This window comes from Puma concolor, chromosome A3 (genome assembly GCF_028749965.1).
Source record: "Puma concolor isolate L17-30 chromosome A3, mPumCon1.1.hap2, whole genome shotgun sequence".
Classification (NCBI taxonomy): Eukaryota; Metazoa; Chordata; class Mammalia; order Carnivora; family Felidae; genus Puma; species Puma concolor.
This window is the reverse complement of record NC_141669.1, coordinates 79,509,209-79,524,458: the sequence shown is the minus strand read 5'-3', so window position 1 is coordinate 79,524,458 and position 15,250 is coordinate 79,509,209. Positions and strand designations below refer to the sequence as shown.

General features: G+C 42.5%; 1 protein-coding gene across 7 annotated transcripts in view; it reads right to left on the bottom strand.

The window, feature by feature from the left end:
* The window catches only part of VWA3B (von Willebrand factor A domain containing 3B), a 214,686-nt gene that overhangs the window by 110,933 nt on the left and 88,503 nt on the right, over window positions 1-15,250 (bottom strand). For all 7 annotated transcript variants that reach the window (XR_015249270.1, XR_015249267.1, XR_015249268.1 and 4 more), the window contains exons 9-10: window positions 9,373-9,569; window positions 1,988-2,142 (exon numbers count right to left, since the gene is read on the bottom strand). Coding sequence is in view for 3 of the 7 variants with exons in the window: in XM_086701270.1 (XP_086557396.1) it covers window positions 1,988-2,142; window positions 9,373-9,569 (352 nt within the window). In the remaining 4 variants the exon portion in view is untranslated. The remainder of the gene's footprint in view (window positions 1-1,987; window positions 2,143-9,372; window positions 9,570-15,250) is intronic.

Here is a 15,250-nt window from a genome sequence, read left to right as displayed (position 1 = left end):
ACCTACTAATAGTTTCAAAATACATGAAGGAAAAAATGACAGAATTGAAAAAAGAATAGGCAAATCCATAACTATAGCTAGAGATTTCAGTGCTCTTCTCTCAACAATTTGTAGAACAATTTAAATAAAAAAGTCAGTAATGATATGGAAGACTGAAACAACTCTATCAATCAACTTGAACTGAGATATTTATAGTATATTCCACCCAACAAAAGCAGAATATGTAGTTTTTCTTCATATCCTGGGCAACAAAATAGGTCTCAATAAACTTATAAGAACTAAAGCCATACAGTATCCCTCCGTCCATAGTGCAATTAAAAGCTATCAGGAAAATCCACAAATACTTGAGAAGTAAACAACATATTTCTAAATAACCTTTGTTCAAAGAAGAATTATAAGGGAAATTTGCAAAATATTTTTAAGTGAACGTAATGAAATACAACATAATGTGAGAGGCAGCTAAAGCAATATCCCAAGAAAATTTAAATGCTTATATTAGAAAGAAAGTTCTCAAATCAGTGATCTAAGCATCCATCTTAAGAAACTTAAAAGTAAGGAGAAAGAAGGAAATAATAAAGAGTAGAAATCAATGGCACCAAAAGGAGAAAACCATACAGAGAAAAAAACCCCACTGATACCAAAACCTGATTCTTTGAAAAGATCAATAAAATGGATAATCTCCAACCAGGCTTAAAATAAAGATAACATAAATTACTAACATCAGTTCTATGTGTATGTGAAGAAATGGAATACATAATTAAAAACCTTCCTACAAAGAAAAACTACAGGCCCATATTGTTTCAGTAGTGAATTCTACATACATTTAAGGGAGAGATGATACCAACTCTCCACAAAGACTTCTGGAGAATAGAAAAGAGGAGAGAAGTTCCCAACAACCCCTAACACTTGGTGGGTGGAGAAAGACAAATAGATCTGGCAGGTTACCAAGTGGAGTGTCTTAAACAGCATCCTTTTTCCCCAGACCTGAAGTCCAAACTACTGTCCCCAAAAGTCAACCCCAAAACAATAAACAGAAGACTCCAGACACAAGGATTACTTGTTCTAAGTTACCCACTGCCAGGTGGGTTTTAAGAAACTGGGGCTCTGAAGAGTTAATATGAGGCAAACAGTTGTCTGCAGCTTGTGATTTTATAGCAGAAAACATAGAAGGATGGAAGGAACTCTCATTTTCAAGTGGTTACTGCCCACTGAGTACTAGTCTATAATCCATAGGGCATATTTGTAAATGGCATTATCATTCCCACTTTATAAATGAAGAAACCAATGCACAAAGACATTAACTAACTTGCCCAGGGTCACACAGAAAGTGGCAGAGCTGGTATTATAATCCAGCTCCATCTGACCTCAGAGGCCATGCACCTAAATGGATTTGGTCTTTGTGGTCTAAAGCTGTCCTCTGGCATCAGGGAGGTGAAAGCATTAAGGTAGATCATCCCCATGGGACTGATGCTGAGGTCACAGCATTAGTACCTCAGATGCATTAGCACTGGCAGATTTTAAGAACCAGCAAGGTTGACAAGGACCACATGAAGTTATTTTTAGCTGAATATACATTATTCCATTGTATTAAAATACTCCACAACATTGTTAACAGTTGCCTTGAAATGTAATATACAAGTACAGAGGACAGGTGTAATACAATTTGCAATATGTTCATGGCCCACAAAAAATGCAAGACATGAGCAGAAGCATTCCTTAGTCTCCTATAGTGATGTACAACCAACATAATGACATATTTCTTTGCTGTCTTTTTTAAAAAGTCTGCTTGGAATCAAAGCAGCTTGGAATCTGGATCCAAACATTCCCCTTTATTACAAACAAAAAGCCACGAGCAAACCATCAGATGGCAACCCTGACATAACAATGTTAATTGGCTGTTTTTTGTGGTTAAGCATTTACAGAGAAGTCACAGATTTTAGTTTCAAGGGAAACTAGACCACTTGTACCCTCCTGCAAATTTACCAACCTCTTCTGAATCTGAGCAAGGACTGTGTGGATTCTCTCATTGTACCAGGTACACTTCTCTTTGGTAATGCAGACGTGGACCAAGCTCCCATCCTTCCAGGGTGCATGGACAAATCTGCTGCAGTATTTTGCATGGACTGTCTTCTTGTTGGTCTCCTAAATAAAGGACAAAGTACAGAAGCCATTCAGACCATTCAAAGAAGAAATCTCCAGATGGCACCCCATCTCTGCCTTATTTATAGAGCTCCTAGCACTCACTCCCATGGTAAAATCATTCAACTGCTGGTTCAACCAACATGTACTGGGGCCTGCTCTATATGGAGCCCTGTGCCAGATGTCATGAATGATAGTCAGAAAAACATGTGCAATCTCATCTGTGCCCCCAGAGAAGATAATGTTTCCAGCAGGGAGACACTGTATGCACATGCTCACATGCATGCACCCACACACAGAAAGTTAGGAAGGCAGAGCACTAGACACCCAGCACCTGGTGCTAGGTTGAGACAATAATTACTGGGCAATCTGACAACAGAATAAAGAGTTCTCAAGGACTAGAGGGTCAGTAGGACTCTCTGGAGGAGGTGGGACTTAAGATTCACACACAAAAAATCTTTCCATTATTACTCCCAGCCCCAAATGAAGAAAAGTAGCCAAGAAACCCATTCTACACCTAGCATTCTCTACTGGTACATACAAAACTGGTCTGAGGACAATGGCTTCCCACACATAGAGCTCACTCAACTGATTTATGAATTTATGAAGCACAACTCCATGTCACCAGCAATACAATCTTCTAGGCAGCAGCACTAGAAACCATAAACAAAGACCAAAATTCCTGCCTTCATGGAGCTCACATTACAGGGAAAGAGCTAGATAATAAACAATCATACAGCAGATCAGATGGTGATAAATGCTATAGAGAAAAATAAGGAAGGAGAATAAAGAACAGGGGATGGGAGGGGATGGAGAAGTTTTTTTTTTTAAGTTTATTTATTTCAAGAGAGACGGAGAGAGTGTAACCAGAGGCAGGGCAGAGAGAGAGAGAGAGAGAGAGAGAGAGAGAGAGAGAGAGAGAGAGAAAGGAAGGAAGGAAGGAAGGAAGGAAGGAAGGAAGGAAGGAAGGAAGGAAGGGAGAAAGAGAGAAAGAGAGAGATAAAGAAATCCCAAGCAGACCATGCATTGCCAGCAAAGAGGCCGACATGGAACTCGAACCCGTGAAACTGTGAGATCATGACCTGAGTCAAAATCAAGAGTTGGACACTTAACTGACTAAGCCACCCAGGCGCTCCAAAGAAGTTAAAACCTAAAAAAAAAAGAAAGCCTTAAACAGAAGGTAAAATATGAGCAAAGACCAGCAGGAACGAGAAGTGTGACCATATGGAGATCTGGGGGAAGCTTGAGGACTCAGCAAGTGCCAAACCCTGTGGTAAGAGTAAGTGTGTGCCTAGCATGTCTGTAGAATTTTAGGAAGGTTGGTGTAGTCCAAACAGAGTGAGCAAGGGTAAGGGGTGAGATGATGCTAGGGCAATATGAGGAAGAGAGCCAGATGCAGACTCCGTAAAGCCTACTGGCTAATGGAAGTGACTCTGGCTTCTCCTCTGAGTGAAAAAGGAACTATCCAAGAACTTTAACATGACAAGAGACAAATTTTTTTAATTAAGATATAATGGACATATAACATTATATTATGTATACAATACGATTTGATATATGGATATATTACAAAATGATTACCACAATAAATAAGTAATGCCCATCACCACACATAGTTACAGATTTTTTTCTTGTGATCTATTTTAAGATCTACTCTCTTAGAGAAGTGACAGAATTCATAGTTTTAAGTTTTATTTACAATTTTAAAATTTAATTTATAAAAATATCATTTTGAAGGTTACTCTGGCTACTCTGTTGAGAACAGACCATAGAGGGTCAAGGACAGAAGCAGGTCCATACCAGGGTAGTATCAGACGTGGCGAGAAGTGGTTGGATTCTGAGTTACAGACATGTTATGAAGACGGAACTGACAGCATTTAATGAGAGGTCAGATATGGGTGTGGGAGAAAAGAGAGCAGTTTGGGATGACACTACGGTTTTCAGCCCACAGAACTACAAAAATGGAGTTGCAATGAATTTATGGGAGGAAGATTATGGGAAGAGTAGCCTTGAATGGGAAAATCTGAATCTGGTGTCTGATGTACTAGGTTCAAGGTGCCTATCAGACATCCCATTGACATGGCAAGTAGCCAGGTGGAGATAAGGGAAGGACTCAGGGCTGGAGATTTAAATGTGGAAGTCACCAGCATGCACACAGATTAAAAGCCACAGGACTTGATGAGATCATGTAGAGAATGGGTACAGAGAGAGAAGAGGTCCAAGGACCGCACTTTGAGGCCCTCTGGCATTTAGAGGCTGGGAACATGGGACAGAAGTAACAAAGAACACTAACAAAGAATAGTCAGTGAAGTAAGAGGAAAACAGGACAGTGTTTTCTGCAAGCAAATGAATTTCAAGGAAGTAACCAACTATATGAAATGTTGATAGTAGGTCAAGTAAGAGTGGGACTGAGAACTGACCCCTGGATTTAGTAATACATGTATCCCTGGAAAGAGAGGGTTTTGGTGGAGAGGGGGCCTTGCTGAAGTGGAGTGCATTCAAGAGGGCATGGGAGAATTGCCAAGACTAGAGAAAGGGAACATATACAACTCTTGAGGAGTTGGATTCTACAAAGGAACAGAGAAATGAGGCAAATGAGGCAGAAGCAGAGGCAAGTATGGGGATCAAAATCCTATATTTTTAAGAGGAGAGAAAGAACACCATATTTGTGTGCTGATAGGAAAGATGCAGAAATAAGGGTAATAATGATGATACAGAATAGAAAGGGGGCAAATGAGTAAATGGCAAATAAGGATCAGTGCACACATGAAAGGGTGGACCATAGACAGAAGTGAGGACAATTTAGCCATCCTGGAAGTAATATGGGTAGAAAACACAGGCACAAATGCTGGGGATTTGTAGATAAGAAGTGGATGTTTATGAATATTCATTCCAATGTTCAATGAAATGGGAAGCAAGGTCACTAGCTTAGAGTAAGCAAAGAGGAGATGGTGTTTGAAGTTTGAGGACAAAAGAATAGACATCTTGGAGAATGAGCATCTGAGTGGATTGGAAAACTACAGGAGGTGGACAGCACAAGAGATCCATGAGGTTCTTCATGGAGAGATTCATGAAGTTAGAGGTCATGAATTTAAAGGGAAGCCAGGTACCGTGGCTATGTGCTTTTCTCTGGTTTCTTCTGCTGCAGTCAGATGCACAGCTATAATGCAGAAAAGGCAGAGAGGTGGATTTAACCAGGGTTGGGGTTTTGCCAGATGAGAATAATAATTTAAGAGAGGAAAAGTAGCTGAGCATGTACAAGAGGGACAAAAGGATAGAGAGAACAGACAACAGGGAGTAGAAATAACAAATTAGGGGCGCCTGGGTGGCGCAGTCGGTTAAGCGTCCGACTTCAGCCAGGTCACGATCTCGCGGTCCGTGAGTTCGAGCCCCGCGTCGGGCTCTGGGCTGATGGCTCGGAGCCTGGAGCCTGTTTCCGATTCTGTGTCTCCCTCTCTCTCTGCCCCTCCCCCGTTCATGCTCTGTCTCTCTCTGTCCCAAAAATAAATAAACGTTGAAAAAAAATTTTAAAAAAAGAAATAACAAATTATATAATCCCAGTGAGTTGAAAGATTGGAATTAGGTAGTAGAGGAAATGACCTTAAAAAAAGAGGTCAAAAAGTGGGACCTTTGGAACTGATTTATGTGGGTTATGATGGAAGAGTTATTTGTAATGACAAGGTCAAGGGGATGCCTATGGCAGGATTGGTAGAGATGGGATGGAGGAGAAAGTCACCAGAAAAGAGGAGGTCAGAGAAATGAAAGGCCAGGATGTGAGAAGGGTCATTTTCATGGGATTAACATTAAAAAATGGTTGGATCCAGTGACAGCAAGTCACAAGCTACAATCTTCAATTAATGATGGGGGTAACCTGGGAGTCAGAAAATGTCAGCCATAGGAAGTGTCATGGGTGGTACATTCTGATGACATAGGAAGACAGAGGGAGAATGGTCAAGAAACAGCAACAAGGAATAAGGAAGGACAGCACCCACCTCTCCCACCCACAGATCCAAGGAGAATGGGAGAGAAACCAGAGTCCTCGAGAAAAAACCCAGACAAGCAGGCAAAGAGAACACTGCAGAGCACTTGACACTACAGTGGGTGTACTGATATCTTCTAGTTCCGTGGGGCACAGTGGAGGGAATTTAGGAGTCAGGGAGGAATGGAGGAAACTCAGAGATGGGAATGAGGATTGAGAAGTCTGGTGGTGAATGATATGAACATGGATGAAGGGCATGATGAGATCAGTCTTGATGTTCCCAAGACAGGCAGACAGGGGAACCACATGTCAACCACAACATAAGGATGGAAGGAGAAAGATGTCCTCTCTCTCATTCTCACCATGTTCTTATCCCTCAAGAGTTCTCCCTAGTCTCAATCCCAAAACATGGCCTTCTAACTGTGCGTTATGCACTCCCAGATGGAAACACACCAGACCATATGTTACATGAATACGGGTGTCAGACAGCAGAGTGTCAGAATGGGAAAAGCACAGTGTAAGGTCCCAGCAGATAGTTCAAACCCTGCCATCTCATGATATAACCTCTCAGAGGCCTTGTGACTTTGTCTTCTCACGTGTGCTATGAGAGCACAAATACTCACCTTGCATATAAAGCCCACAGGCATTCCATAAATGCTCATTTCTGATTCACAGTGTTTGTAATTAAAAAAAAAAAAAAAAAGAAAAACAAAGAATGTAACCTCTACTGGGCATCTCCTAAGTGCCAGGCACTGTACTCAGACATGCATTTTTTAGTTTGGACTTTACACCACTCATTTACAGATGTGGAGAGTAAGACTTAAAGTGTTAAATTATTTGCTCAACATCTCTAAATTAGTAACTGGAGAAGTAGCATTTACAGGCAGGTCTTCCTACCCCAAGTCCAGACCACATGGATCGGTACCTAGTGAAAGCTCAATGAATATCTGTTAGAGGAATAAATGGCAAGACTAGAGTGGGTTTGTGAACATCAAGGCTGGCTTTGTGCACAAACAGCATGAGAAGCCATGAATGCAATGTGATTTAAGGGGTGCCTGAAATCCTCTAATTGGAAATGCATTTTTAAATGTTTGTTTATTGAGAGAGAGAGAGAAAGGGAAAGCACGAGCAGGGGAGGGGCAGAGAGAGAGGGAGACAAAATCCCAAGCAGGCTCCACACTATCAACACAGAGTTGAACACAGAGCTCGAGTCCCTGAACCACAAGATCATGACCTGAACCAAAATCAAGTCGGTTGCTTAACCGACTGAGACACCCAGGTACCCCTGGAAATGCATTTTGGTCTCCTCCTCCCACCTGTTCATCCATCTTAGAAATACTACATAGCAAGGCCTTTTTAGTCATTTATTTCTCAGTGTAAATGAGTTTCCTGGATCCGTCCCTACAAACCAGTTTTTATCATTAGAAGTTTAGGGGGTCCTTCCCAGTGGGGGTCTGGGAGAACCCTAAATAATCAACTTATTCATGGCTTCAGTTACTCCCTACCTCACACACAATTCAATTTTAGGTATAAATCCAGATAGCTTGTGGCCCCAAATACTGAAAATAAAATTGTCCCTTTTCCATCAATATTTGTGGAGATAACTGTACTGTACACTTCTCAACTTCTACTGTATTATTTTTAGCACAAGAAATTTGAGGTAAAATTCCCCATTTACAAGCCAGACTCTTCAACCTGTCCCCATAAGATTTTGTTTAAATTGTCAAGAAAAAATAAGGAGAAATCAGTTTTAGAGAGGACTTGAACATACCCCATTGTCACCAGCTCACAGTGAGCTATGTTCAAATTGACATGGATTGATATTTCTAAATATCCAGGGCCCAATGTATTTAAAAAATGAAAATCTACATATGATTAGATTACATACGATAACATATGATTTCCTGAACTAATAACATTACTGAATAATGACTACAAAATCAGAAAACTGTGCTGGGGGAGGAAACCCACAAATGAAATTTCCCTGCAATATGGCAATCACTCCACATCCCAGTGTAGGGGACACAACTCCTGGACACAAGTCTTCTGTCAATTCTGCATTTCTCTCAACCAATTTTTACATTTTCCTCCTTGTAGTTCACTGTAAACACACGGCACTAAGAAGGCTAAAACACCACATCGTGTGGTTAATGTAGCCCCCACGGAAAAAGCCCTTCCTCAGGAGGATGCACAGAACCCAGTGGCCAGCCAGCCTAAAGGAGTGGCAAAGACACTGGGGTTTTACCTCTATAGGATGGACAGACATCTCAGTGATCATGACATTGAATCAGAGCCTTAGAGAATACATAAAGTGATGGTACATTGGAGGACCTTGATTTCCTCTCCAGTGGTCTCTCCTGGGCTGCCGTTACTGGCACATCTGCTTTGTTGCTCACATTTTGATTTTCACTTCAGAGTATGGGCCTTTACTATCTTCTAAAAGAGTTTTCCTTCAATTTTACAAATTTGGAATATTCATTTTATCCTGATTTTCTGTTTCCTATTGTGATACTTTTTAGTCTTTCCATAATTCTAAACTTCTGACCATCCTCTGGGTACTGTCTACACATCAGTGTTTTGCAGAGTGTGGACCCTGGACCAGTAGCTTCAGCATCATCTGGGCCCTCCCTCAAACTCACTGACTCAAGCATGCTGAAGTTTAGGAACCTAATTATCCTTTGATTGTGAACCAGAGTCAAGCATTTTGAGAAGCTATGTTCCTTCCAGAGCCATTGACACAATGGAACCACCTTTTGAAAGTTTTCAATATACACCTGTCCAGTGCCATAATCTCTTAAGAGAATTTCTTTTTATACTTATGGGGAATCCACTAAATACTGGCTGGTAGCCACTAGACTAATATATCTTTGAGAGAGTGACAATATAAGAGGACCATAGAAATCCCTGCTTTGGGCATTTTCACCATCCAATTCACCAATAAAAGGTGAATAACTGACAAGGTTGAATAATTCTGAGACTCATAATGCCAGCTCCTGGCTTATGTACCATTATTGTGTAATCTATTTATATTCAGAAACCATTCCCAGACATGGTCTCCACGTCCCCAAGTGGTGTTCAGTGAAGTGTAACATGGGAAGCACAAAGCCATCTTCCTTCGTGGAAACCCAAGCTGGTTTCCCTCCATGCTGCCTTTCAACCTTGGTCTTGCCCTGGGATCTAGTCTGAGGGGGGCCTCACCCATCCAGGGCACCAAAGGAAGCCCATAGCCATGCCCAGGAGTTCACTTCACTTACCGCACTAGTCTGCACAGACTCATTTCCTGGTTTGGCTTTTACATCAACGACTCCATCAGCATGGCGGAAGGAGCAGTCAGCAAGGACGTCATAAAAGGACAGCCCCTGGGCTTTCAAGCCATATTTCTGTAGCCACTTCTTGGAGTCCCAGGTGTTCTCTGGATTTGATTCATTCTCTACAGAGGTTGCTCCTGATTCTATTTGTGGAATTACAGTTCATCAGTGCCATTCATATTTTGCAAGCCATTTATACTTCACCCCCAACTTAATATTTAGCAAGCAGGAACATATTTTGTTAGGTCACATTCATTTCAGGAAGCATGCTTTCTAAACAGGACTGGCAAAGAATTAGTTCACCAGACTGGAAGGCAGGGATCTGCTACTTTTCATCTCATTTCTTCCTTTACCTAAGTTGCCTACCCCATGCGTTTGGGAGATGGCTGGCAGACCAAGGCCATGTGTCAGGAGAGCATTAAACTTGGGGTGAGAAGCTCTGGGTTCAAGTCATGGCTCCACCACTTACTAGCTCGGGCAAATTGCTCAGACTTGGATGAATCACTGCACTTAACCTCTCTGAGCTTCCACAGAATTGCTTACCTACAGATCGAAGATAGCGTCTGTTTGGCCTTCCTAAATGTGTTGAAGCGATTCAATGAGAAAAGTTACGTGAAAGTGCTTTTTGATGAGTGGGGGTGAGAATTAGGGGTATGTAACCTGTGTTGAGGTAGAAGTCAGTCAACCACAGAAGACTGGAAGCCTGCCTCTCAGGAGCTCCCCTATTAACTTTGGCGAATGTATTCTGATTCAGAGCCTGGCCCTCAAATCAGCAGGCTCAGAAACCTCATATAGTCAGCTCAGGCACCTATAGCTGTATCTATAACTCACCCTAGTCAGGCTCACAGGTTAAAGTATAATCCAGAAAGCTAATTGTCCAAATATCCCCAGCCTTATCCCTATCCTTTGCCATTTTCCAAAGATTATCTATACTCTTTAAGTGGGGGGTGGGGGGTGCTCTGTTAGCTGGTCAGAACACCATACAACAGAAAAGTATTCATCCAGGTGGCTCAAACTACTAGTGCCACCTAAAGGAGACAGGAGTATCTGGGGGTGGGCAAATCTGAAGCTGAGAAGGAGGCACTCGTTTCTGGAGCAGGCTTGCACTAGCCGATGGAAGCTAACTGTGCACCTCTCCTCCCAATTCCATGCTCCCTAGAAGCACACTGGTAGGAAAAAATTGACCATGCTGGGAGTATTTACAGAATCTGGAAATCAGAGCTTTTTTATTCCAGGGAGTGCACTGGCAAACATTTACCTGCCTGCCACTGGAAGGAAGGCAGAAAGGACTAGCTCTTAGCCCCATTGAGACCAGCAGAGCCCTAGGAGGTACCAAGAGGGGGTGCTGGGCAAAGAAGTAGTTTTTTATAACATGTACCACTGCATATTAGGTCTACTAGCCCTAAAAGTTTACTTCCACTTAGATAAGTGGTTTTCAACCCTGCAGAGTGGAATCCTCTGAGTTCTGTACTGATACCTGAGCCCTACCCATTAGATTCTGCTTTAATTGGTCTGGATATTGAGATTTTTCAAAGCTCCCATGGTGATTGTACTGTGCAACCAAGCTTTACAACTACTGTAAGGTAGAAAGAGCTTTCTAAATTATGATTTGGTGACTCCACCAGTTATGCTTCTATCAGACATAGATTCAAGGTCAAGGACACTTTTAGTGAAAAAGAAGCACTCAATATTAGGGCAACAAAATATTACCCATACTTATCCATTATTATATTTAAGGGAATATAAAATTAGAATAGCATCTGATGAAATAAAACACTTTAGAGACAACTGTTTCTCAATAGTATGTAAAGGATCTGCCAAGTAATACTATATGTTAGCCATGTCCTCAGATTTCAATAGAACACCTTATAAATAATGCACTTAAACCCTCTAGAACCAGACTTTCTCAAAGAAGTTTGATTTTGGCTTTTGAACTTTAAACCAATCTGGCACCAAAAGCCCCTTTGCACACTGTCCCCAGTTACCAGCAGTTGGTTTCTATGTGATTCATAAAGCATCTTCATACCCTGTCCAGGGAACTCAAATCAGAGGTTCCCCAGAGCTTCTCATCCCCAAGGCTCTCCTGTTTTCCTGCATCTCAGGGAAACAGCAAAGAGAACAGAGCCATTTTTGTCAGTGGGATCAGTCTCCTTGGAGAAACCTTTTGAGTGACTATTTTTCCACAGTTATTGTTAATTACATTCTAAGCCTTTGTCTCCTCTTTCTTCCTACTTTATTCTCCTTCCTTCTTTCTGATTAACAGGTGTAGTAGGAAATAAAATTTTCATTCAGTTTTGTCCATAGATAGCAACACACAAATTAGCACATGTTTCTGCTGTTTTGGGGTTGTCTTCTCTTTTTTAAAGTTTATTCAGAGAAAGAGAGAGAGGGAGAGAGGGAGAGAGGGAGAGAGGGAGAGAGGGAGAGAGAGAGAGAGAGAGAGAGAGAGAGAAATCCCAATCAGACTCTCAGCTGTCAGCACAGACCCCAATGCAGGGCTCAAACCCCAGAACTACAAGATCAGGATCTGAGCTGAGATCATGATCTGAGCTGAAATCAAGAGTTGGACGCTTAACTGACTGAGCCACCCAGTTGCCCCAAGGGGTTGCCTTCTTTTAAAAAGACAAGAGCCTTTTCTCAATTATAAATTCAAGCTTACCATAAAAGGACTTCCTAAAAATACATCAAACCAGTAAGGGATTTTAAAGAGCCAGAGACTAACTTTTGACTCTAAGCTTCACCCAGGAACAGGCAGTACAGTCACTTTGATGGGGACTCAAGGAAAACTCCAAAGCAACTTGAACTTCATAAAGGAAAGAAGGGGCAGCCAGACATGCAAAAACAAAGAGCCTAGGTGCTCCAATGATGAAGAAAGGAGAAAAAGGGGGTAAATCTTTCCACTTTCAGTGCTAATTACACTAATTAGTGGCTAAGCCTCATCTTCCCCAGGTGGGAAGGAGAAGGGCATTATCCATTCATTAGAGTCACTTACTAGAGAGTTCTTTCCATTCCCCTGCAGTTATCTTAATTAAAAGTGTTACATAAATTCTCACCCACAGAGCTTAGGATAATACTTTCATTTATTAGAGCTGTGAGCTCACAGCTCATCCTATTCCATGTGACAGATTGCCAAAGATTTTCTCTCAGTTACTTGCAGGAGAAGCACATGGCAGACCATATCTATGCCACCTATAATGTGCCTGGTCCTCTCCATCCTACTTGTCGATCTCAAAACATGTTTTAATGAGCAGGATCTACTGGCCAGTACTTTTGAAACATCACTAGCCAGGGCCACATCAAAAAGACAAAATGGGTACCATTTATCTGTGCCCCTTCCTCCCCCCAAGGTGTAGTCCTATAGCGGCTCATGGCCATCAAGGATTTATCACCATCATAACTGCTCTCCTTATGGTGATGGTTATCCTGATGTGCGAACTTGGCAGGGCCATGGTACCCAGATATTTGGTCAAAGATTACTCTAGATGTTTCAATGAAAGTATTTTTAGGTGAGATTAACATTTTAATGTTTATTTATTTTTGAGTGAGAGAGACACAGAGTGTGAGCAGGAAAGGGTCAGAGAGAGAGAGAGGGAGACACAGAAGCCAAAGCAGGCTCCAGGCTCTGAGCTATCAGCACAGTGCCTGATGTGGGGCTCGAACTCACAAATGGTGAGATCAGACCTGAGCCAAAGTGAGACACTTAACCAACTGAGCCACCCAGGTGCCCTGAGATTAACATTTTAATCAGTAGACTTTGGGTAAAACAGATTACCCTGCATATCATGAGAGGGCCATCTCCATTCAGTTGAAGGCCTTTAATAGGAAAGAGACTGAAGTCCCCTGAGGAAGGGGAATTCTGACAGCAGACTGCCTTGGGACCTGAAATGCAAAACCAGCTCATGAGGGCGGGTGGCCTGTCTGGTCTGTCCTGCAATTTGGACTTTCTAGCTTCCATACTCATTCAAGTCAATTCCTTGAATCTCCCTCAATCTCTATCTCAACCTCTTTCTGTATACACATGCACACATGCACACACAAATGCGCACACACACTATATACACACACACATCCTATTGGTTCTGTTTCTGTGCAGATCCCTGACTGATATGCTCATCCTCCTCCACTGAAGAGGACTTGTCCAGCACCACATTCCTGCCATGCGAGGTTCACGTGCCTTTCAAGCAAACCATCAGCTAATGAATAAACTAGAGCTCTAGATCTGACACCGACCTCTGAGAGCATCAAGTTCAGTGTTTCTCGCACTATGGTCCACAAACACTATTTACCCTGCATGACGGTGGCTATCACTCAGAAAGAGGTTTCTTAGCAAAAAGTTTAGGGAGTTTGAAAATAAAGTTTTAATCGGTTCTTCATCACGGGACTTGTATGAGCCTTTGTTACAGGAATCAGCAGTGGGCCTCACCATGGGTAGAGACATAAATAGTATTTCCTACAGTTATTTGGTCCCAGAACCCTTTCTGCATAGAACATTTGGGAGGGCTTATATTTGATAGACCACAGTTTGGTACACACTTCCCAGCATCCCTATTATCATGAGTGTCATGAGACACTAAGCCAACACTTGGCTGCCCCATGGGAAGTGGCATTGGCAAAGGATGCTGTGAATTAGTTGAAAAGGAAAGGTTCAGAAGAAGCTGAAAGCGATGTTCAACAGAAACAAGGAAAGGAGGGGGACAGGCAGGGAATGAAGGAAGGAATTATGAACAGCTGGGAGGGAGGGAAGAAGAAAGGTGGCAACTGTTAAGAAATCCAGGTGCCTGCCTGTCAGACATGTGAGCCGGCTCAGCAGATGGCAGCTGCTGGACCAAGGACTATCTGCAGGTGAGAGACACGATGAAGCCTGCCTGGGTGGGCACCCAGGAGACGTCTTGAAAGCATGGCTCGAGAGACATATCTGTCTCTGGGCAGACATGCGCTCTGTTCACTGTACTTGCTGACTAACATGACATTTTCCATTCTACAGCTGTGATAGTACCATGTGCTGAGCATATTTGCCTGACACTGCCAGGGAGCCAAAAAAGAGGAGAAGGGGATGCAGGGACAGAGAAGGGTAACCCAGAAATATTCTGCACCACCTGGCCTTGCAGGGCAGGTTTGGGTAATTGTTCTCTGGAGTGCCCCAGGGGTTATGCACATACCAAGGGTTAGAAGGCCGAAGGCCAGGGAACAAAGAGATGCAGTGATGGGCCTTCGGTCACATCTCTAATATGGGACGGAGCCAAATGTACAGTTATAGAGTAGGCCCTGAGTGGACCGTGACTCCTAGGTCCTTTCTCCTCTGGAATATCATGAAATGATTTTTACTTCCTCCTTTAATGCTTGTGAAAATCAAAGCAACATCTCTGTGGAAAAGAAGGGTTCCATGGCTTACCCAATTTATTTGTAAACCAGCGGAAAAATGATTGTAACACTAAGTGTCTCTGATTCCTATAATCCTCAGTGGGGGGAAGTGGGAGGGAGAGGAAATTGAAAAAACAAAAAGGCAAGAAAGAAGCAGACATAAAAACAAAGACAAAAAAGCACCAACAGTGGACAGGAGGTGGGAGAGGAGCTAACGCCCTCTCCAAGACAGCAGTCCCCTTTTCCCTTACCTTCTCCTCTGCCTGATTCTGAAAGAAGGAACCTGAAAAATTTTTGCTTTATATGTGGGCTGTGAATGAGGCAGCTGCAGAAACAATGTTTCAACCCCAAGCAAGACCTGCAACTGGCTACTGAGAAATAAGGAGCAGCAGTCAGACAGTGACAGACCAGCATGAAGGCTGAGAAGAAACCACTAGCAGACCACAGATTCCAAGACAAGAAC